Consider the following 26,322-nt stretch of genomic DNA (forward strand, 5'->3'; position numbering starts at 1 on the left):
CAGTCAGTCAGCGCCCCCTCCCCCTTATGAAAAGTTCTGGATCAGCCACCGACTATAATGACAAGACAACTATTCCTCGAAATCAGAAATGAACGTCACCCGATAACTTACTATAATGAATACAACAAAAGCTCTATGCGGTTGGCAAGAGTTCCACATCCCCAATACTAAAGGATATTTGTCTGTGTGTATAATGTTGCTTTGACCAACACAACAAAGAAGTATTCATAACCAAACTCCATTTGATATAATATATAAAAAGGCACAAGGGGAGGGGGAATCCAGATATCTGTTGGATATCATATAGTAAAAGTTAACTACCCATACCTTCATTTTTATTGGTTCTGCACTGTAAGCATCGTAATAATAAATTTCAGATTTTGACATCTCAGATCTTTTTTTAAACCATTTTAAAATCTATTCGTCTCAATAAGTAGTCATACACTCATGATACAGTAGAAATAAGCCTGCTTCTAGTAGTTTAACGGACAGCGCCAAATATGTTCTGAAATGGTTACATGTTATGATATGCAACCCATATATATATATATATCAAATGGAAAAAGCATTTTGATAGCGGTGCCAAAAACAGGAAACGTCATTTTGAAAATAAGCAACGGAGCAAAGTTTTATTGGCGGGATTTTTAAAAATGGAAATGTACTATTTCCGGGAAATTCTTGACCATGGCAGACATATATAATCTCTGACTATAAATATGGAAAAATGGAGATTTGAAATAAACTGGCATTCTAATAAGATTAATCAGATCTTCATCCATTTAGTGTTAAAACTGACAGAACTGAATCCATGGCATACAAAACGCCTTCGACTCAGTGGTATGATTGAATTAACGTAACGGTACCCAAATTGCACCGAGTACCCAAATTGCACCTTTTTATCAAAAATAGCAGCGAAAATCTAACAAGATTTCCTAGAGACTAAAAAAATGGTATTTTTATGATTTGAAACTATGCACGTCTTTCAACATAGGTAAAAATATTTAGATATACACAAAACGTTTACAATATTTATCAACAGATGAAGTGTTTACTGAAAAATCAAAATGTACTGAAACGTCGCCATGCGACGTCATCAAAACGTTATCTTTTTAAAATTAACAAATACAATACGTTTCAAGTATCCTTTTCTTAAAAAATGAAGAGTAAGCATGGACAAATATCCAATTGTTCAAAATATTTGAAAAAAATAATCAAAAGCTCTGTTAATCGACTTTTGACGATGCAAATTTAAGCATGGATGCAATTTGGGTACTCCTCATTACAGAATCTGGGATGGTTTGGAGGTAAGTTCAGACCAATTTTTCTATGATTCCTTATGGATTGAAAATCAAATTGGTGTACCTTTATAATAAAGAAGGATACGGCTACAAAATAAACACAAAATGGAAATTTTTGTCTTGATCATAAAAAAACTTAGTTGAAAAAACTGTCAAAATAGGTGCAATTTGGGTACCGTCACGTTATCGACATTACCAGAAATCGTCATTATTTTTGTCATGCAATCATAGGGAATGTACTAATCACTGCTGCATTTGACGAATTTGTATAAGAGTTTTAATTTTTAACTATGCATGGAGACGTTTTATATTTTTGGTATAATTCACATTTCACTATTATAGATACTTATAGGAGGGTGGTAATGGAGGTACCTTCATGACGAATCACGGTAAAACTTCTTGCCAAATGTTTAAACGGTAATTTTTGATGCACGACGATAAAATGTACACTTTCTTTTAGACGATAAGAAAATTGACTGATTTTGACGAATCACATTAAATTTTCCCCAAAAACGACGGTAACGATAATTATTTGAGGCCTCTGACGAATAGTGATAAGGTTAGTTTGACGAATCACGGTAAAAATCTTAACCAATTTGACGCTCACGGGAGCTGAAAATGACCGTTTGACGCCTGACGGTAAAAAGGGCATTACTACCCTCTTATAGAAAGCTATAAAACTATGCACCATGCAGAAGACGAAATAAACGTGTTTGTCTGTCTTGTGAGACTTTCATGATCTCTCTTGTGTAGTCGTCTTTGTCGTTATACAATCCCGTCTTAATTATTTGTTTTTTTTTAAGCGAAAACATGGCAAATTTTATGGCAATTCACTTAAATTTTGATTTTCCCGAAAGATATTTGCTACACGAAGGCATACTATATTCAAAATGATCATGACGATCAAATATTTTTGAATGTAAGGCTGTGTACGTGTTTTTTTTTGTGCGGGAGAGCATGCGACCTAACATCTCATTTAAAACGACATGCGTCCTCCTAAATACTTCAATTCTTTTTTAAATCCTGGATCCGCCAGTAAAGTACTATGAATTTGGCACATTTGGTTTGATTTATACAGCACAAACAGAACAAGACTCGAACTAATATATCTATACTGTTTGAATTTTTCATGATCTGCTAATATGTGCTGTGTTTCGATAGAGTTTACACAGTTAAAATAAGATGTTTCAATATCCTGATCAGGTTTATATTTCTGTTAAAAAAAAACCTTTAAGTTTAGTTTTAGTCAATTTCAGTCGAACAAAAGATTATTCAATTATTCTAAATTCTTATTCAGAGGCTGATTAAGGGGAGAGGGCACTTATGGCGCTTCTTATATGATAAATGCGTAAACTGTCTTCAAGTATCACTCTTAACGCTGACTTGCTAGCCCCCTACGCTTTTCAAAATCGTGGATTCGCACCTACAACCTCTCTAAAAGGATGTATTACCAATTGTTAGTAGATAGATATAGGAAGATGTGGTATGAGTGCCAATGAGACAACTCTCCATCCAAAAAACAATTTATAAAAGTAAACCATTATAGTTCAAGGTACGGCCTTCAACACGGAGCCTTGGCTCACACCGAACAGCAAGCTATAAAGGGCCCGAAAAATTGGTAATGTAAAACCATTCAAACGGGAAAACCAACGGTCTAATCTATATGAAAACGAGAAACGAGAAACTGGTATGAACTACATAAACAAACGACAACTACTGTACATCAGATTCCTGACTTAGGACAGGTGCATCATCTGTCTGATCCCCTGTCGAGTAGCATCGAAGCTATTGGCCCTTCATAGCTTGCTGTTCGATGTGAGCCAATGCTCCGTGTTCAAGACCGTACTTTGTCCTTAAATTGATAGCTTTTTATACATTGTGACTTGGATGGAGAGTTGTATCATTGGCACTCATACCACATCTTCTCATTTAAAAAAAAAACAGACTGTGCCGGGTAAGACTAGTTTGAAGTCACCAACCCTCCCATAACCAGAAACCGAGCATTTTTTTTATAAATCTAAACCCTTAACTTTACGTGTTCTAAGCAACCTTTCAGTTCTCTTGAAAATCAATACATTTAATCCTGTCTTTGCCGGAATAAAGTCGATGTTTCGAGAAGATTAGCCACCGACCTGTAAGCTTGCAATTTTTGGAAGATTTTACCCTGGTTCATGACTTTGACCTGACCTTTTATCCTTTTTTTTCAATTGGTGTTATCCTCTCGTTTACCAAGTTTGGTGAAGATTGTTCAAGCTAGTTTGCATAATTTGTTTTAACGAGTTGTAGTTAACCAACCACGTACACAAAAATTCTTTGTACGGACAAGACCGGTTCTGCAATGCCCCATTCCGCCATTTTATTATAATAGGATAGCTTTTGATTTAAAATATACAGTTATTTGAAGACATAAATAAATGAGTTTCGATAAAATATTTCATCCATGTTTAAAAGCTTACTAATTGCCTCTTGTTTGTTTGCTTTATTTTGTGTCCCGATATATATTAACATGCGTTTTTAAGACGACATGACCATGCCGGATGTGTCAGACATCAATGCAACTAAAATAGGTTCTACGTTAAAGTTTTAAATTAATTCATTAAAAATGTTCACTTAGTGTACATATAATCACATATAGTATTTTATATGCATTATAGGCATTTTATTTTGATTGTAATAAAACGATTTGAATCGGTAATTCAATTTTTTTTTCTATTTTTGACTGGTACCCCCTTTTTCACGGGGGTAAACCAAACACTGCATTTAAAGTTTAAATTTAAAACCAGTCCAGTTTATAATAATGGATTTTGGTGTAAACTTAACCAAACTTTCCAACGATTGGCTTAACCAAATTAACCTACTTTGATTGGAACACTTTCGCCTTCAGATTAATACTTATGACCATAGCTAATTAGGCGCGCCGTTCCTGCAAAGAATTATAAAAGCTTCATGAAGCTGTCCCTCGATGACAGCTTTACTATAATAATCAATATAGTTATAATTTGAATCATTGCAATCCTCAATAATTACATTCCAGTATGTAAGATATGTGATAAATGTTTTCCTGTATCGTTTTGATGTCTAGAATATATATAAGACACTTACTGTAATAGGTACCTCTTCGTAGGTTAAATCATTCAAACGAATCCTAGTTAAGACAAAAATAAAGCTTCCATCTATTATCTTGTCACTTGGAGACAATATCCATCTCCAACATAACACTTATCTTTCTATCTGTATTAAATCGATACCAAATACTTAATTGGTGATTTTGGTAGCCCTCTTTCTAATAAATAATGCCATCAAATTTATAAACTACAACGTGTTTTTTACTATTTCATCTACAGAATTGATTATGCATTTCATCTTCCGGAACCTATGTACAACAAAAAAGGGTAAAGCAGTAAATGTCTAATTTGGTTTGGTCGATATCCTCTTTAAAGTAATATTATTTCCAGAGCATTCATAGAGAAAACGCTTGCTTTTTTACAAATCAATACAACATTATTTTTTTCAATACTCTACATGACCTGTATATTCAATAAGGTCAACTTGCTTTGCGTGAAATCGTTTTATTGAAAGGAAGCCATCATTGACGATGATTTTTGTGTTTGCATTTACATGTATTACTTCAAAGGCTATACCGAAAATAAATTTGAAGTTCTCAATTTAAACATTTAGTCTTATTTATTGCGAGAATCTATAAACAGGCGTTCAATTATAGTAATTGAGAGTATACAGGGTTAATTCACATTGAGGTGAGTGTTCTGTTGATTGTTTACCCTCGCAATTGAGCATTGTGTTTCAAAACCAATTTCTGGTAATAATGAAGTTAAAGAACATATAGAATATAGCAGCAAACTGTTCTGCATATCTGACTATTCCTCATACTTGGTATTGATATATGTATCCGCGTTGACATATTTGAAAAATTCTTGACCAGTTTCTTGGTTACGGAAATGTTATTGAATACATGTATCATTTAAAATCAACAAAATTGTTGTAGATACGATTTTCTGTATAGATTTAGGGCCGATGTAAGTCATTAGCGGTAACTATATAAGCGTCAACCAGTCCGTATGGTTTTGTTGGTTGGTTTTTTTTCTTATCTCTAAACACCGCCGTGTTATAAACACCAAATTAGCTTGTTCGACGTTCTTGGAATCCTTGCAAATTTATGTAAGATTGTTATCATATATCTGCATAAAATGAGAATAAAACATACGGATAGGAAGACTTGTTCCAGTTGACATACGAACCCGGAACTTGGATAATCTAACGCAAATGACATTTTTCTCCATTATTGTTAAACGTGCAGAGATCCATATGATATTTGGTATTTTATAGCAAAACGAATCGTTACAAATTGAAAATTATGGATGTTGTGCTGAATGACCGAAATCTGATCTGAACCTCTTATACCCCTATATTCTAACCATTTTAGACAGATTTCTCTTTTAGATATTTGATTGTTTCATGAATACTTATTAATCTCATACCAGTTCAATTTAATTTTGTCAGTGTACTTTCAACATAATCACGACCTATAAACAGTTGTTTGAAAATGAAGACTTTCGGTTCCGTTTTCAGCCCTCCTTATATGCCTAACCCTTTGAAAGCAATTCCTTAATGCTACTGGGCTGTGTGTTCTCGGTCGAAAGAATGTCATCAACCATTCAATGTTTTTACCTTTGCATGGGATTGATTAAAGATAAAGACGGTTTTAACCTATTTTGAGCATTCCTTTGCGTAAATTTTAAGTAAGCATAACTAAGCTAAGAATTTATTTAAGTGTTGATTTCTAAAGTAACCGATTGTGATTATATATATTAAGGATTTGGAAACATGCGAGAAACGCCTAATTTCCATTGGTCTCCACATCCTCAGATTGACCAAGAGGTCGATTTATTTTCACGCGCAAGACATATACATATATCTTTATTACATCTTTTAAAATCAATCTTAGCTACATTACTCTATATGGTGTAATATGATATAAACATAAATGGTTAAGTTTATAGTATTTAATCTGTTGTATATATTTGACGAAGTTTGGTATTGTTTCGCCTCTTTGGTCTTCAATTTGCAAATCCGGTGGTAGCGTCTAGCAAGATGAGGACAAAAAAAAAAAGCGCTATTCGTTTGCTTTTTCACTTAGTCTAATTGAATCATCGGTAAGAAGATTGTGCTTTACCATAAAAGGCAGACTTTTTGTTTGAGTTTCAATGTCGTCAATTTCGTGGATATGTAACACCAATTAAGTTTTAAACTGTTCTTAAACAATATGTAAAACCTGAACATTAATCATCTTACAAGCAAATAAGAAACAAACGCCAGAAATTTAACCCCACGAAAAATAATCTGAAATTGTTTTCAAGTATGAACCCTCTAAAATACATGTTGCCGTAGTTTTCAAGCTATTGTTCATTAGTTTCGTACATCATGCTTGTATCATAAAAACATTAAAGTATATTGTATGGTGAAACTACAGAAAGCGTGAAACTAAAAATATGCACAAAAGAAAGAGGCAGAAAACGCTACAATACAGAAAGATTGCATTTTTAGTTGGGAGTTGATAATGATTTTCGAATTTGATTTTTTTTTGGATTTTATATTAAAGATTATCCAATTAAGCAACCATATCTTCGTTTTGATTCATAGAATTGTATGACGTCAGGGCAGTGAAATTACAGCTATTGGAACCAATGTATGTCATGTTCAAAGTAAAATACTTTGTAAAGTATGATGCTATCTCGTATCGTAATCTGAAAATGATTACTTGCAACATTCTTATATATGTATATATATATATTCTGATTTATTTATTACAATTCCCTTATACATGAAACCGAGGATCAGCACCGTTACATGACGATAAACAACATCCAATAAAACCATCTCACTGCACTGATACAATACAATACACAGAAATCACTAAGTTCTATAAATATAGGCTTAAAACATGGAATTTCCATGTTTGTAGTCGGTATTAGAATTAAACACATTAGGCAATCTGACGTCCATATCGATCAGCATGTGTGTATTGTGTCATCGGAAAAGAAATTATCAATTGCAGACTCGGAGGTGCAGTACAGGGGAAACAAATCTAATGATAGAAAAAATAAAAGATATATATACGATTCAATATCTAATTGAATGTTCCAGTGACATTTATAGAAGAAATGTTACTTAATTCTTTCAGCTTGTTGATTTACTATAACGCATATGCACATTAAACGGAATTTTATGAGAGTGCAGTATAGACTTTTTGCTTTACCATGGAAACCAAAACGCACAGAAAAGAATTGTGGGCGAATTTCCATGTTTAGTTTTGAATTATGGTGCATATATTAAGTATGGTTTATAATGAACGAATAAAAAAATGAAAACATCAATGGTACTGTTGTTTCTGTGGCAAAGGCGATTGTAAATTTAGAAAAGTTGTTCCTGTAAATATAAATTTGGCCTAATTCTTTCAATCTGTCGCTAAATTTATAACGATGAATACTACTACTATTACTGGTAAAAAGTGTAGAGAAGTTGAAATTTTGCATACATCGAAAGTAAAGAAATATGATAGATTGCATGTTTTTAAAGATTATCGTTGGCAATCTAAACGAAAGCGAGAAAAATTAATCGAGATGAGATGACAAATGATAATCTGTTTATCGCTATTTTACCTATAAGGACGACGTTGGCAATTTCATGTCAATTTCATAAGCAACGCCACGTGCCTTAGTTTTTAGCGATAATTTTCCATCTCAAGCTAGTAGTATGATATTATCAGATTATTACATGTCATTTTTCATATCGCATGTATTATCAGCCCTAGGTTTAATATCAGCCCAACTCGGAGTCGTATGGCTCGAGGGCTGATATTGGCCGAGGCCTGGTAATACATGCCATATGAAAAATGACATGTTATGATCTTTTTATCATATGCTTCAACAATGGAGAAAAATAACAGATTCAAATAATGATCCTATTTCGGGGTTCCCAAAAAGAAGTTCAAAGAGCGAAAAGTTCACGGACGTCGGACCCCAAATTTAGTACATTCGATATGAAATCTTTCTATCATATGCCTCAACAGAGAAGAAAAACATTTTGATATGGACGAACGAATCAACAAAAAAAAAAATAAAATTTACCAATATTCATAATGAACACTGTTTGGAAAAGTCAATTTTTTCAAAGTAACTTTCTAAATTATGTTTGAAAATGCATTTATTTAATAATTTGTTTTTTATTTTTTTTATTTTTTTTTACACCATATACTTTTAATTATCCAAATAATTGTTTTGTACACAATATTTTGTAATGTTTTCCACTGAAAACGTAGCATTGAGGTGTATTTTCCGGAATGGCATGTGATAACAATCGAAACATGTGATAAACTTTTCATATCAGCCCACTAAGCACCAATTCGAAAAATATGTAATTTACGTTAATTTAACGCTATTATCATACAGTTAAAATCATGTTATTTAGTCTAAGTTTATGATAAGAAAATTTATCACATAAAATTATCAAAGGAAAAATTCACAAAATAGCGATAATCTACGGAGCCCTGTTGGTCTCAAACAGATTATAAAGTGTCTTTTAAAGTCCTGCGCTGAAGATGTGTAAAGTCTAGCGCTGAAGATGTAAAGTCTAGCGCTAGAGATGTAAAGTCTAGCGCTGGAGATGTAAAGTCCAGCGCTGAAGATGTAAAGTCTAGTGTTGGAGATGTAAAGTCCAGCGCTGGAGATGTCTACCGCTGTAGATGTAAAGTCAAGCTCTGAAGATGTAAAGTCTAGCGCTGGGGATATAAAGTCTAGCGCTGGAGATGTGTAAAATCTAGCGCTGGAGATATGCAAAGTCTAGCGCTGGAGATGTAAAGTCATCCGTAAACTTTTATAAAAAGATCTTCTCCTCTGAAATCACTGGGCCAATTGGAACCAAACTTGGCCATGATCATCCTTAGGGTGTCTACTTTCAAAATTGTATCCGTTGACCCCGCAGACCAACCAACCGTTACTTTAAATAGAACATAGGGGTAAAATCAATAAAAAATTCGGTAAAAAAATTCTATAAAATCATTTAATGGACCAATTGCTACCAAAATTGGGGTAAATGATACACTTATGATTCCCTTTAAGAATTATGGTTGATGACCCCAACCGCTTTTAAACATGACCGCTGTCGTAACTAAAAATAGAAAATTTGACAATTTAAAAAAAAAATCAAAAATCTTCTCCTCTGAAACCACTAGGTCAATTGGAACCAAACATATCCATAACCATCCTAAGGGTGTCTACTTTCAAATTATATCCGATGTTCCGGCCGGTCATCCAACATGGCCGCCATGGCTATAAATGAAACATAGGGGTAAAATCAATAAAAAAGTTCTGTAAAATCATTTAACAGATCAATTACTACCAGATTTGGGGTAAATGAAACACTTATGATTCCCTTTAAGAATTATGGTTGATGACCCCAACCGCTTTCAAACATAACCGCCTTTGTTACTAAAAATAGAAAATTTGACTTAAAAATAAGGACGACGTTGGCAATTTCATGTCAATTTCATAAGCAACGCCACGTGCCTTAGTTTTTAGCGATAATTTTCCATCTCAAGCTAGTAGTATGATATTATCAGATTATTACATGTCATTTTTCATATCGCATGTATTATCAGCCCTAGGTTTAATATCAGCCCAACTCGGAGTCGTATGGCTCGAGGGCTGATATTGGCCGAGGCCTGGTAATACATGCCATATGAAAAATGACATGTTATGATCTTTTTATCATATGCTTCAACAATGGAGAAAAATAACAGATTCAAATAATGATCCTATTTCGTGGTTCCCAAAAAGAAGTTCAAAGAGCGAAAATTTCACGGACGTCGGACCCCAAATTTAGTACATTCGATATGAAATCTTTCTATCATATTGATTTTACATCTCCAGCGCTTGACTTTAGATCTCCAGCGCTAGACTTTACATCTCCAGCGCTTGAATTTACATCTTCAGCGACATACTTTACATCTCCATCGCTTGATTTTACATCTTCAGCGCTAGACTTTACATCTCCAGCCCTTGATTTTACATCTCAAGCGCTTGACTTTACATCTCCAGCGCTAGACTTTGCATTTCTCCAGCGCTAGATTTTACACATCTCCAGTGCTAGACTTTACATCCCCAGTGCTAGACTTTACATCTTCAGTGCTTGACTTTACATCTCTAGCGCTAGACTTTACATCTCCAGCGCTAGATTTAACACATCTTCAGCGCAGGACTTTAAAAGACACTTTATAATCCGTGTGAGACCAACAGGGTTCCGTAGTATAATCTAACATATCTTTGAATGGTTTGAGTATCATGGAAAAATATGATTCACACCGCTCATGTATATAGAGTCTATGTAGTCAGCTTTACGGTAACTCTGAAGCCCAGCTTTGATTGCTGAAGGAATAGATGTTACAGCAGAATGCATTGAGTGTGTAGGTAAATGTAATATCTTTGGTTAGCTTGCATGCTAGCTGAGCCACGAGGTCATTATTAGGTAAGGTAAACTACCCTCCTTCAAAAGTAGACAAGTCCGACAGATAACCAATGTATCTGTCTGTAGGACTAGACTAATCCGAAGGGAGGTAGTATGCCTAATACAATAATGACTTCATGGTTCAGCTAACAAGCAAGTTAACCAAAGATTCCACCTTTACCTACACACATAATGCATTTTGCTCCAATAATTTGAAAGATCTAGTGATACATTATTGGGCATACAGATCACACATTGAGGTATGAAACTTTAAGTTTCACATGAAATCAATGCAACTCTGAAATAAAGCTGTTTAATATAAACAGAAACAGAAACAGGTTGTTTTAACTTATATGTCACATAAGCTTTTTTTACCAGATTTATCTTTGTTATTATCTTCTTACTTCATGTGAACCGAGTAACCTTTCTATTTATGTATATACATACATAATGTGGCGGGGTTAAACATGTTAGCGGGATTCCAACCCTCCCCTAACCCGGGACAGTGGTATAACAGTACAACATAAGAACGAACTATAAAAATCAGTTGAAAAAGGCTTAACTCATCAGATGGATAAAATAGAATTTGGCCCCAGTGACAATTCTGATAGTGTAATAGAAATTGGCATCAGTGACAATTCTGATAGTGTAATTATTGAATCTTGGGAATTTAGGTACTACACTAGGACTGCTGTAGGAATTTGAACAGGATATATATTTGTCTAGAAATCAATTGATGCTGTTAAAGACTCATCTTTATTCACAGCTACGGTTTTTGAGCTTCGACTTTCTCTACGAGAATCAGATAAAGAGCTTTCAAAAACTGGTGATTAGGGGTTTCTCATGTAAACGCAAAAGGATGGAGGACAAATGAAAATGTAAAAAGCTTAAGATATTGTACAATTCCCGATGCCATAATCCCCTCACCTGATCAAACAAATGATACATAACTATTTTTTATATTTTGTAAATAAGGTTTATTGTGTGGTCATGGAATACAACTTCATTGGTGTGTATCAATGTTTTTTTTTATAACAAGATCCATATTATAAATTATTGTACAAGTTACAAGTGAATTTAAGTCAAATTTTGTACAAATTGTAATTTGTACAAGCACTTTTTGTACAAGCACTTTTTGTACAAATTACAATTTGTACAAAGTCAAAATACAAATTATAATTTGTACATTTTTTTTTGTACAAAACTATAACTTGTACACAACATATATGTATAAGTATAAGTGAAGATGACCTTTATCTTTTTATTGACAAAAAAAGTGTTCGCACTTTAACATCACTTCATTTTCTATGAGTATGAATGCATAAAAAATGATGATTTGAAAACAAATTCTTCTTCTCCTGTTGTCGAAAAAAAAAATAAGTCTTTAGCTTGTTAAAAAAAATCCTTCAAAAACAAAGTTGCAGCCCCATTCCAACAATAAATTATTCAACAAGATACCTATCCTTGCACATTTTTTTCTAAAAACAGAGTGCATAGTTATGTAGACCTCTCAGACAAATGTGTGTTTCACTTGTTACATGATGACAGTATGAATGACTTTGTACTAGAATTATGGCTGCATTATTGTCTTTACTAATAATGTGATGAGCTGTTTATACACCATTGTTTGTGTAACATTCAATCTTCCATAGAGGATACATATATATCATGCAAGAGGTATTCCTCTCAAGTTGTTCTGATGACAGCTGTTTTAGCGAAACAGAAAACTCTGTCATGATTTTGACACCAGTTCAATCGTTATAAGATGCATTATTTTATTTCTGTTTTAAACTGTTTAAAAAATTAAAGGCAGACTAGTGCAAATACATGTCCAAAACCAATAGAATATTTCTTCAAAGCTATAATAACATTTGCAAATAAGTATGAACGAAAATTAACTAGATCATTATTGTTAAATAAGTAGTAAAATGTATTTAAAGTCTTTTTCTTCTTATCAACTGGAACTTCTTTGAGCCAATATCTATGAAATATGCGAAATTAATTAAGAGGATTTCTAAATAGTTTTACTTTTATTTTCTACTAATTATTCACGCTCTTTCTCGGGTTTCTTACATCGAGTACAAATTACATTTTACAACGCAATGTATATTAAAAAAACTTCTTCATATGTTGCAGGTGAAATGAAGAAAAGGTAAAGATCTCATCTGGTGTTATAAAGATGAAGCAGGTATGCAATATGTTTCTCATTAATGTACAGAACCGGTATAAATTGTTTACATGATTAGACAGACACCGATCATACATCCAAAACATGCGTTATTAATTCTCCATTTAAATAAGCATAAGAAATGCAATATCTTATTAAATGTTAAACAAGCTAGATATTACACCGTCTTTTCATCTTCAACGTTGTACAATCAGGTGAATTAACGGAATTTCGGTATATTGTAATTTGAAGAAACTTTCATCTAATGTACAGCAGTATTTTAATATTCTTCAAAACAAATTCAATAATAAACATCCTTGACTTTCTAGCGTCTTCTCGACGTTTCAGAAAACCGGTTGATTAATTTCGGAATTAATTTTACATCAGAGCCATTTCTAAATGTTTCAATTTTTACTGAAATACTGTATCACACCTTCATGTAAGTACTATTTACAAAACTACCGTCTACGGCCGTGTATTTCGGATGGCTCAGAGCTACAATTTGGCTCTGAGGAATTTTGAAGGAATTGAACAAATATTGAATTTCATTAATAAAAATTACTAAGAAGGACACTCTGAACCAATACAAACATTCGATCTGAATTCGAAAGCTATATGTGCTTTCTTTTAGATCTTTACACAAGAATATGTTGGTTAACGATGTCCTTCGACGGAAAATATTACAAAAACATGCAAATTTGCAAATTTTGTAATACTAAATGACATATATTCACGAATGTTAAGTCACTTTGATTTTCAAGTTTGATAACATTGAGAATGGAAGTTGGGAATATGTCAAAGAGACTGCAACCCGACCATAGAGCAGAAAACTGACGAAAGCCATCACTGAATTGGTCTTCAACGGCATCGAGAAAGTCCCGCACCCGTACTCGGGCCTCAGCTTGCCCCTCAATAAAAACGCAAGTTTCTACAACTTTTTGATTTTGACTGAACAAATTCTAGATAAATTTGATTATATTACTTTTGATAAAGAATAAAGTAATGTTTATTCTTGTTGTAACGTTTCTTAAACACGTTTAAAATTCTTATCCAACAGAACTTCTTTAAAAAGCTACATAATACCAGTCATACATTTTTCAAACATTCCTCTTTTGTACAATAGCATGCACAATTTACTCACTGTGCATGTATAGACCGTTTACTTTACGTAGTTAAAATATAATCAAACACATTACAAGAAAAAGAAGATCTTCAATATATCACTTGAAGCTGTCCAGTTTAATATTAACCATGCAGTAATCGCCCAAAACTGTTATCGATTGCTCAAAGTATTATTTTGTGATTTAAGTTTGGATAAGGAAAAGTAGAAAGATATGCAACTCAGTCGCCGTATTTACTGTTTCTCCCTTGGAATATATGAAGGTGTAAAAGTTAAATGACAGAGACCACATCAGTTATCGCTTTTTAATTTGTCTGTCCTTTTTCTAGAAAGAGAGACTTATGATGTTGGTGTCAGACATTTGGTTATCTCTGTTGAATGTATTGTCCATACTCTGGGTTAAAAGAACTTATAATTATATATGTTTACATGTACATGTATTCTCGTTAACTCAACTTTGACATATCTTCGTTTATTCATATTTAACACTGTTTAGAGTTGGCTAACATATTGAAAAAGAACCACTAGTATGTGAAGAAATAAGGATCGAGTCATACGAATCAAGTAAAACAGGGAATGCTATAAAACGTATAGCGTATGCGGTTCCATTCATGACACCAATTGCATGTAGTTTAAAACGAAAGTTTTTTTATATATATTTATATATATGGAAAACATAAATTCAGGGGATATGGACAGGCTGATGACTGCCATCCGATATTTTAAACGCTATATTAATGGCCATATTGCAATAAGATTTGTGTTGATGGTTTGTGATGATTAACATCTGTAATATCTGAAACATGTAAATTAAGACCCACCGATTACATAGGTGAAGGAATTATACCTTTGCATATGTAAATAACACGGAAATGTTAACCGCTCTCGTGCCAGCTCGTGCCAACAATTCTATTTGAAGCTTATTGGAATATAAATGTCAAAGTTTTACCTCAGGAATAAGAAAATTAGGACCAATCCATCATTAATTGTTTTGGGACTTGTGCCCTTAGATATGTCGACAATATGGAAAATCAACATTGTGAGAACTCTCGCACCCACAATTCTCATTGGAGTTAAATAGAATTTTTGGCATTGGTCAAAATCATCAATATTTCAGACTTATTCTATAAACAGAGTTCGTCGAATATTTTGGGGATTCTATATGTCCCGTTCTAATATCAAAGATAAGTTACGGAAAATCATTATAGCATGCACTCTGGGACCTGAAGAAATAAATATGACCAACTTTAAGTTTTTGAACTTTGATAAAATATTTTTTAGAGTTAACATCAGCAATATTTTAGACGAGTTCTAAAATCTAAATTGTGGGTTATCACCTTTTAGTTTGATTAATATTGAAAAATAACAATGTGCATGAGCATGCACATGCAGTTCTCACCAGACTAAAATAGAATTATGTCAAAGGTCGGCAAAATCTTGTGAGTTACGTCAATTGGAAATGATTGGTTGATTGTTGGTTTTCGACGCCACTTTTCTTTATGTACCGCTTTTGAGTTATTTCATTGTGGCCAATTTTAATTGGTTGAGGATGCCGGAGTGCCCGGAGAGAACCACCAACCTTCGATAGGAAAAATGACAATCCTAGTCAATTAAGGAGTCAGGTGCACCCGAACGAGCGAGGTTCAAACTAACAACCTCAGACTCATTATTGACTGGCTAGTGATTACAGTAGTAGAACTACTTACACATGACCACCTGGCCACCGAGGCCCCTCAATTGGAAATGTTAAATAATGAAAGAAAAACTCTCATGCACTTACATGTATAATGGAATTTTAATGAAATTTATGTCAAAGGGTTCACTGGTGATATCGCCAATGAATTTGAAAATCAGTACAGATTGATTACTTTTAGTTTATATGCCCCTTCACAATATAAATGATGCATAAACAGTTCTTGTAACAATTTGGCTACTCTGTAGTTACCTTGTTTCGAGTCTAGAATTGAATAAAATTTGATACCAGCTACCAGAAACTTTATGCTATCAAAGATAAAGTAATATATCTTTTTATATGTTAATTTAAATGTAAACAAGGCGACATACTCTGTTAAGAAAGAAGTTACTGGATAAATCATATCAAATGATTGTAATCTCTTAAAATCAACATATGCATGATCCATATAATGTGTCTATAATTGCATACATAATTTGATTTAATTGATTTTAGTTCAATATATATAGTGATAAGAGGGTTTTATATCAAACATCTGTGACCAGACTTTTGTTCAAGTATATAATGTGCCTGATTTACCGTAATTGATATCCTATATTTATGTTATCTTTATTTCCAATTTAAATTTGATCCCTTTTGATCTCTGTCATTTCTTGTCAATTTTTATATAAGACCAGTGATGCTGCACAATATTTCGGACAATTTTGACGTCCATTCCTAATCAGAACTCAATTAGTTTTATTAGGCATATTGGCGAAACATTATATGGTTACAATATTCGTAACAGTATTTCGGACGATTTTGGCGTCCATTCTCTGTTAGAACTAATCTGAGACAGATATTTTACTAAAACATATACTAAGGCGACACATTATAAAGTTACTATTCTTAACATTATTTTGGACGATTTCTACGTCCATTTTCGGCCAGGATTCAATCTAAGACAGATGTTTTACTAACACATATAGGCTATACATAATACAGTTACAATTCTTACTAGTATAAAGGAAACGTGTTTAAATATTTATGTTAACATAATAGGTAAAATCTGTCTTTTCTTAATAGGTAAAGTAAATGTCTATTCTGTTAATAAGAAACCTTCTTTGTGCTAGTTCTATATATACATGCTAAATATATTGTATTCATGTACATGTACCTTGGTTAGTTATTTGTACTTGTATTCATCGTGCAAACAATACATCTCAATAAATGAAACACTTCCTTGGGTATTTTTTCTCTTTTGACATATTAGATACATGCTATGTTCAAACGTATGTCAAATATCTCTTGTTTTGTAAAAAATAAAGTAGATCTAATAACAAAGGATTTTCAAAACTTATGAAAATAGAATTAAGTATATACAGAACATGTATATAAATAAGAGATTCTGAGGTATATATATACAATGATCAACCATGAACAATTATGCTTAGTTGTCATAAATTGCGACAAATATTGAAAACTAATAAATGAATGAATAATTAATTTTAATTTAAACATGAAGTGCAAAAGCTATTGGAAAACTGATGCAATTAAAAATTAATTACAAACTTTACAAATAAATGGTGACTTTGAATATTCAATTCACCTTTCTTCATGATCTTTAGGAATCGGTACGATAAGTGGAAAGGGTAAATTCAGAGAATAGAAATATAAAAAAAATCTTTTTTTCAATTGTGGAATTGAAGAAAAGAAAAAAGTTAAGAATGAATTTGATTGTTTAAACATTTTCCACTCACCTGGGAATCCATATCAGGCTGAATTTCCTCCTCAAATTCCTCTGGATCCTCCTTTGCGCCCATTATTTAAAGAATATACAGAATATACAGAATTTAATTCCAAATATAATTTTAACCATAATGACCACAGAAGTTTTCACATCTTCAATATTGTGTCATTTATCCTGACGAATTTCACAAGTATTTAATTTCTTATGTAATCAAAAACTGTAAAAATTGTAATAAAATACAATCCATATTTCAAGTTACGAAATCTATATAAACTTATTCAGAATTGCACCTTTCGTACTATCATAACAATAACCAGGTGTCGTATTCCCATGGGCAGATAACCCGACATTTGATAGAATGAACGTAGATTAGTCCTACAACATATTTTACATTATTGATATTCAATAATATAAGTAAAGATATCTGTTGCTTTTGCTCAAGAATAATCCAGTAATTTAACAGATATTATGAATTGTTTGACATTAAGTTGGACGCATGCAGGCTACCGCACGCGTAATTATTGGTAGCATCTGTCAGATTGTAATGCAAGTGTATAATATTATAGATGTTACATTCCATATTTTTGCAATAACGAATGGGCCGTAAAGTAAACACGACTTTTATTGTATAAACTATTTAGTCAGTTTTCTAATTATTGGATTTATATACAAATAATACTGTTAATTTAGACGTTTACATGAAAAAGTAGAGGCGGTGACTGTGTTAAAAATCGAAAATTGATCCGAAAGGTAAATACGAACGACGCAAAATTACTTCAAAAATCATATGACTTTAACACAGTCTTTTAATGGAGCTCTCTGTGCTTCAAACTTTTATGTACTACCTGCGACTATCACCCCTTTTCATAAGACCAGTCTGACTGTGCTGACATGATATGAATGTAAACAAAAATCCAAAAGACAGATACAGTATCGGTAACTAAATTGAAATGGGAATTGAAAAAAAGATAAATAGCCTGTTTGTCAATTCTGGATCTATCTATCTCTATGATGGATCCATATTAAATAGAAATGTAAAGTCTGTCTAAAACAGTGGAAAAGATCAATTTTACATTTATGACCATGAATGTAACATAAAAGGTTTTGAGCATAAGACTAATTAAGAAACATTCTGTAATCTATATCCTTGGGTAGAGGAGTCATTACTGCGACATTGCATAGATATTGACGATCTGTCGCATCAATCATCATAGGCACATACTATAAACAACCGCTGTAAAATCGAAATTTATGAAAGTACGGCTTAATTATTTCTCCTCCTTTGAAATGCTATCATCGTTGGGTTGACGTCTCATTCAAATGTTTATCCTCAACATCTCTTTCATTCGTGTAAAAAAGCGATTAACAATTTTGTGGTCATTTAACAATCGTTAGATTAGATACAGGTTCGATACTTTATGAGTAGAACGAAATGTGAATGTATTAGAAGTTTATTTTATTAGAGACCATGTTTATCAAAGGGTACTTTGAAAACAAAATAATAATGATTTGGAGTGCATTTTTTTCTAACACAAACGATCCAAACGGCTAAGCGCGCACATGGTTTGATCATTTCTTTCCAACATACGTTTGCAAAGTTTGCACAACGTCTGACAAACTATGCAAACGATAAAAATGCGTCTGTAGTTTGTCGTTTGTTAGTACAAACGCTACATTTGTTTCTTAACTCAACCTGATTAAAAGAAGTATTTGTTCTGCGTTTGTAAAAAGTCTGAAAACAACAACAAACGCGACACAACGTTTACAAAATTTAGGTTAGAAAGAAATGCGGCCTTGATTTGTTAATTTATCAGTAAAGTCCTGTAAATCGAAATGTTAACAGCTCTAGACAACGAAGAGCTTGATCATTTTTTAAAGTGCGTCTGTAAACACTGTGAAATCATATAGCACTGCTCTGTTTCCTACATCGCTTGAATGTCTATAGAAACTACCCGAGAGATGTTTTACACAGTTCTTACTTTAAATATGGGCCAACATGCTTTCTCCGCGTCAGCGGATTACAAGATAACAGGAAATGAAAAACCCAAGACATTTCCCTACGCCGCCCGAACCACTAACAACCGTCTCCTTACGAAAATAGATCCGAAAACAGAAGAACAAAATATGGCCAAGTTAGTTTGATTTTGTATATTGTTACTTGGGTGAACCAGTTCTATACATGCGTACAATCCTACATATTTGAATATATTATAACCCATATCATGTCGTAATGTCACATTCTGAGCATGCTGTAGTACATGGAAATAAAAATGATAAAAATATGGTTTGTTCGCTCCACCCCATCTAATCCACTTAAAATTTTCTTACTGTATATCTTTACTTGATGTTTAAATTTGTTCAAATAGGAGGACGTGACAGTCAGTTTTTACGGAATTAGAACATGATTTCAAAAAGATGGGTTAGAAATGTCTTTGACAAATCTATATAAAGTTAAGAGATACACAATGCAATTCCGCTACCAAAACAGATATGGATATATAATGTTAAATTCCCGGAAGTGTTTAACGATACAGAAAAATAGTTTTGCAATATTTCATCCGATCATAAAAACCTTTCTATAGAGCATCTGACTAGTTTTACGCCTCTCTGTACAAAAACGCTTTAATTTATATGCGTAAAAATATAATCGTGAGGTTCATTTCCATTGTACTTGATTTTCATTTTGAAAATGTTTGATTCATTTTGAAGTTGTATAGTTTTTATGTGAATGTAAAAAAAATGTATGTAATATGTCAGCGTGCGATTCCAACCAAAACTAAATGATAGCTTACATTCAAAATCTCTCATTCCATAGATGCATTGCACCGTTGAATGAAGGTCTTGTAATTAAAGAATAAAATGATGAGATAAACAAAACACTGGTGTGAATCTATGACGACCGATCATTAGAGAACCACCTCGAATTCTTAATTGTTTGGGATGCACTCGATTGGTGATTAATTTGCCACAACCAAATACCTATGTTTCCCTGTAGGTTTTACTTATTCACACTTGTTTGTAAGTGCTTAGTTACTGTTTGACATTTCTGCTCTAGAAATAATTAGTTGCACAAGTTGAAGTAAGGTCTATTAACGCCAGGCATTAAATATATTTATTGCTTTTTTATGTTTGTTCTAAAACTACCTATGCTCCAATGTTTTAATTATTATCAATCCTGTTATACAGTGACTCTTACTGACCCTATTTATTCTCGACAACAGTATTGCACGACACAAAAACAATAAAAGCAAGAAGTCGGTTTATGGGAGAAATTAATATAGAAAATAGAAAAGCGCCATCTTCAATAAAATCTAACTTAAAACTTCAACAGTTTTTATGTTTCGTTAGCTTCAGTTTTTACAGAGATAACTCATGACAGACTTTTTATGAAATGAATTTTATCTCAGCCTGTTTACAGCAACTTAACAATGTATTGATCAATTTCAAAATACATCTTAATTAACATCTGATTGAGTTTGATCTGTTTAATCATACAGTATCAAGAATTTACATCACCAAGGATGGCATTTTATACCAAAAGTCAATTATTGAACGTAATTGTAAATGTCGATCGTACCAGAAATATATTCAATCGCCGAAGATAGATCAGACAACAAAATATACCTCCGTAGTAAAGGACAGACGGAAAGGTTGAACAGTGAATACATCAGCATATATTTGACGGATTTGATTTGTGCCGATGGACAATGAAATGACTTTATATTTTCAATATCCATATTTTGTTTTGTTTGAAATTGCCTTCTATCGAAAAATCATTGGCGTTTTCAAACCAATGAATACAACTGGTATAAGTAGAAAAATATCTTTGATCTGGTTGCAGAAAGTGTAAACTCGGTTTAAAGTTATTGATATCGGGCAATCGGAATGTGCGAGAAGTTGCATGGGTTAGGGGAAGTGAGTAATCGCTTCAATCTAAAGTTTTCGACCTAAATCCCTTGAAACTTCACAGAAAGATTGAAATTATGCAACCTCTACTTTCATGAAATTGTTATTTTTTACAGCCATGGGAACTTTGTAATTGTTCATAAAATGACGGTACCAATTTGGTTTAATCAACTCCAGTTTTCAACGGTAAATGAAGCTATCATCTGAGACCGGAAGTGACATTTTCTAAACCGGAAGTGGAAATATTCATATATTGAATCAGTATGAAGAAACATTTGCGTGGACGCCAAAAGTAACTTTGAGTAAACCGAAAGTAGCTTCTCGTCAATAATTTATAAAATTTAAGAAATAATTGATTGCCCGAGCGATAGTGAGGGCTAAAATAACACGAATATAATGCCTATCCATGTTAAAACTACAATATAGTATAGCTTGCATCAGTTATTTCGATTCTAAATAAGACAATTATGGTAATTTCTATGTCCGATTAGTATATAAAGTGTAAAAACGTTTGTGTACGCTCTTCCATGAACCTCCTTTTTTGTTTGTAAAGTAGCAAACGGCTGGCACTGTGATTTTTCAGAGGGAGGAGTTTGAACAGCCAGCATGAACGGTTGTCGTATCTAGGTCAAATATGTCAATTTCGGAATGCAACACATTACAGTCATAATAAATGAATAATTAACATCATGTGCAGCATTTAACAGTTTGGAAGTGTTTTAAAATTAAGGAAATATGTTAATTGCATGATAATTTGATAAAATTCATTATTCTGAAGAATTCAATATACGCATGTGCAAATAAATTTTATTGGATTTAGAGCATGGGTTTGTTCACAAAGCGAAAGAAGCACGTCATATTAGAATGATGTGTAAAGACCTTCAATTGTTCTCTGATATGTAATATTTATTTTTCAAGCACACATATTGCTGCGGTTGTCTTTAACGATTCCGTTTTCGTAGCTAGTCAACTAATATCCTTCAAATAGCTATGATACCATACACATACTTTTATGTTAAATCCAATGTCTGTCAAGTTCACACACAAACAATCATTAAACTTATTTTTTTAGGCGCATTAATTTTTTGAAAACTTCATCGCTCTGCGGAATCAAATATGGGACTTGCAACACTCACTACTCACACCCTACTGGTACTCTTCCCAATAGGAACACGACAAAACAAACAACTCTAAACGAAACCACTTTATGGTGGATTTTAAATAGATTTTCATATTACAAGTAAAAGCTCTATTTACTCAAACATTGTCAATAGTTCAAGCCTCTACGACAATCAAATTTCTTTCATATACTTATGGCATAAAGTTTCTACCCGTTTCTTATGTGTCGTTTTGAGTAATAAAATGTTAATCATCAATATAGCAGTGAATGTAATGTTTAAATTTGTCTTTATTCCTTTTCTATCATGGTGTTCTCTGGTTTGTTTTAGAAGGGATGGTCATAAAAAAAGTTTTCTTGAATAGAATCAAATAATCAATTTCACAAAAGCATGCTTATTTTGGTGGTCGGTATACAGTTTTTACTGATTTAGTAATTCTTTAGTAACACTAATCTTTTTTTCTATATATTGCGTAAAACTAACAAAGTGTATGTTCAACTTTAGTCAAAGATAAAACTCTCTTACAAAATTTCTTGTTAGTGAAGAATATTAAAATGTTCTCCTGAAATGTCTTAATTGACTACATACGCCAGTTGAGATACATAACAAATCACGCATTGTCAAAATTCATTGACTTTTACACTATATATTCTTTGTCTATTTACGGAACTCGGACATCATACAAAGATGAATTGAAATTATAAATTACGGAAACGTTTCCAAAAATCAGCTTTTAGCAGATTTCCGATCTAATCCGTCATTATCAACAGACATTCATATTGTTATCAATTTTATTTTCAAGACCAAAGCCTATTCCAAAAGATGATATTTTCACCCCAAGCCACTTTAAGCCATTTTCTGTATTTGTTATTTTGACAACTTCATTGTTAGTTTTCTTTCATGCACAACATTATTCCATCTATGCACTCTCGGAATTAAGAAACTGTTCGTTGCAAAAATGTATCTAATGTCATTGGCTATTTTCTTTAAAAAGTTTGTAGATATTTCTGTCTGATGTTTGGATGAATCGAGTCTTTGGTTAAGTAAATTCCGTCAAATGCAGAATGGTTGTAATAACTGCATTTATTTGAATATCAAGTTATTTAATATACCAAAGTAGATGCAGCGTTCACATTTCATTCCGGTTAACATATTGACCTTCTTACATTGGTAGTTTAGCGATTTTGTCAGTCTTTTTAAAAATATGCTGATCTGGTTCTTAATATGCATCAATGTAATAAGTTGTTGTATATATTACATATGGTGGCATGCTTCCTGTTGGTAACTATGAAATAGCAATGTTAAGCGATCCTTGAAGATGTTTTATTTTCAACAAGTAATTATCAAAACAGATATCGCAAAACGTGTTTTCTTCTTTGTTTTATTTTAATTTACCTATATTTTTTTACTGCTCTCTTTCATTCTTTGTGTTACTTTAACTTATTATTTTCAGTCTCCTACGCAGGTAGTTCTGTAATGAATAGGTTCAGATCCTGCACACATTAATGTGCCCGACATAGTTTTTGATGATTTAAATAGTCCGGCGAAACTATGAATTCTTATTTCACATACAGATGGTTGAAAAGGGAAAGCGGCTAAAGGGGGAGGAGGATTGCACTCATTCACCCGCAGAAATAGAACTAAAAACATACGGATTATAATACTTCGAGATAAGTCTTCTTATCTGGAATTAGAATGAAATTCAAAACAGTGTGGCTGTGGCCATTGATTGACACATTAAATTCATCCATTGACTTGGACAATTTAGGTGAACGTTTGTATGTAACGACCACTGCTCACTGTGTACTTTTTAAAGACACTTAAACTATGGGGTCACCAAAGGTTCTCAACACCTTAATAAAGTAATTCGAAAAATTAATCAGAAATAACACGATGTTTTGATTTATATCAATCATATAAATCAAAACATAAAGGTTATTCCTGTTTAATTTTTTGAATTATTTTATAATTAAAGGCGTTAAGAAACCTTTGGTGACCCCACAGTTTAAATGTCTATCGTAGGTACGTCGTGAACAGTGGTCGTTACAGACAAACGTTCACGTAAATTGTCCCAGTCAATGGATGAACTTAATGTGTCAATCAATGGCCACAGCCACACTGTTTTGAATTTCATTCTATCATTTTACGGGAGACGTTTATTCACATTTCTTTTTCATACACCTAGATAATATAGAAATAAAAAGATGTTGTATTATTTCCAATGATACAACTCTAAAGAGACCAAATGACACAGAAATCAACATTTATAGGTCTCCATACTGCCTTCATCAATGAGTTAAACCAAAAGCGCATTGCATAATCAACTATAAAAGGCCCCGAAATGACAAACTTAAATCTATTATAACGAGGAAACTAACTGCCTGATTTGTGAACAAACGACAACCACTGAGTTTATAACGGCTCCTTGCTTCGAACAACCACACACAGATATGGCGGGATTACATTTTTCTACAAATAAGCCATTTGGCACCATAACTGCATTATCCGAATCGAAATTTTATAATTTTTAACGTGGACATTTTTCACTGACTCTGAAATAACTCTGTTCGTATATAGATTATCAAAATAATTCATGCTTTGTCCCTTCTCATTAAATGAACTTCTTTTATAACTTCAAATAACATTCCCAATGTCTTTCGTGACATATAAAGCTACTAATTTTAAGTTAATATGCATAATTATATTTTTTCAGCATCCTTAGAGAGACGATACGATAAATACATATCTATCATACTCTGATCAAATTATATTTGTTCGTTTGTTATTTCATTATCAAGCCCATAAAGGAATTGAACTATACATTTGACGTACAGCAGACTAAAGCTTTTCTTGATCAAAGCTAGCCATTACAAATCAAAGGCTTGTCATCTTTATTAAAGTGATACTGTATATGAATCGACATTTGTACGGGAAACGGCACCCGATACCATCAGAAAAAGTCGCATGAAAGACAATACATTTATCCAATCTTTGTGCAATCTGTTTTCCTTTGTCAGGCGTAAAACGTATCGTTGTTCCAGACAGAATTATTTACAGAAATTGGCCAGAAAAGTAACAGATAGTTTATATATTAATACATCATACTTGTCTAAGGACATCTTGGTGTAATATTATATAGTGTCATCTACTGTCTTAATCAAATGTTTACGGAAGTGAAGCTGTTATAACGGATTAAAGAATATTAATACCCTCTTCTCATTTGCACTGGTCAGAAGGGAATGAAAAAACACCTGACTGTCTATTTATTTTAAAAAAGGGATAATACACCGTTAACCCACCGGATTAATAATTTATGTCCAAGGTCAATGAAATACAAGAGGCTCCCAAGAAGAGCCTCAATCGCTCACCTGTATTTCAGAGAAGATTTCTAAGTGTTAGCAAACTTGATGAACGAATTGTGTAAAATTGTCTTTAAAGGGCAATAACTCCTTAAGGAGTTGACAACTACCAATGTGGTGGCAGCAACCCAACAATGGGTAGTTCGATTCGTCTGATAATTCCAGGGCCGATAGATCTTGACCAATGAGATATGATGATGCTTATACAACTACATATACCAAATATCATTAACTTACCACTAGTGGTTCCCCATAAACTGACATAATCACAAACTAATACATGAAAACTAAGCAAAAGTTTCAACATCAATAGACCATAACTGAGGGGGCGGGGTCAAATTATTTCCATGGTAATGAGATGTGCCAACACTTATACAACTGCATACCTAATATCTTTGACTTACCACTAGTGG

At 32.8% G+C, this 26,322-nt stretch overlaps 1 protein-coding gene and 1 long non-coding RNA gene across 4 annotated transcripts in view; one reads left to right on the top strand and one right to left on the bottom strand.

Annotated features, from left to right (window-relative positions):
• The window catches only part of LOC143068311 (tetraspanin-18-like), a 49,845-nt gene extending 32,021 nt beyond the window's left edge, over positions 1-17,824 (bottom strand). Inside the window, exon 1 of one of the 3 annotated variants that reach the window (XM_076242284.1) lies at positions 17,537-17,824. In XM_076242284.1, the coding sequence (XP_076098399.1) occupies positions 17,537-17,599 (63 nt within the window). In that variant the 5' untranslated portion in view covers positions 17,600-17,824. Of the gene's footprint in view, positions 1-4,400; positions 4,419-17,536 lie in introns of those variants that run through there. The other 2 variants (XM_076242258.1, XM_076242275.1) reach the window with 2 other exon arrangements.
• The window catches only part of LOC143068356 (uncharacterized), a 94,792-nt gene that overhangs the window by 60,535 nt on the left and 7,935 nt on the right, over positions 1-26,322 (top strand). The window contains exon 3 of the long non-coding RNA XR_012976158.1: positions 12,954-13,005. This is a non-coding gene — a long non-coding RNA (uncharacterized LOC143068356). The remainder of the gene's footprint in view (positions 1-12,953; positions 13,006-26,322) is intronic.

The sequence above is a fragment of the Mytilus galloprovincialis genome, chromosome 1, assembly GCF_965363235.1.
Source record: "Mytilus galloprovincialis chromosome 1, xbMytGall1.hap1.1, whole genome shotgun sequence".
Classification (NCBI taxonomy): Eukaryota; Metazoa; Mollusca; class Bivalvia; order Mytilida; family Mytilidae; genus Mytilus; species Mytilus galloprovincialis.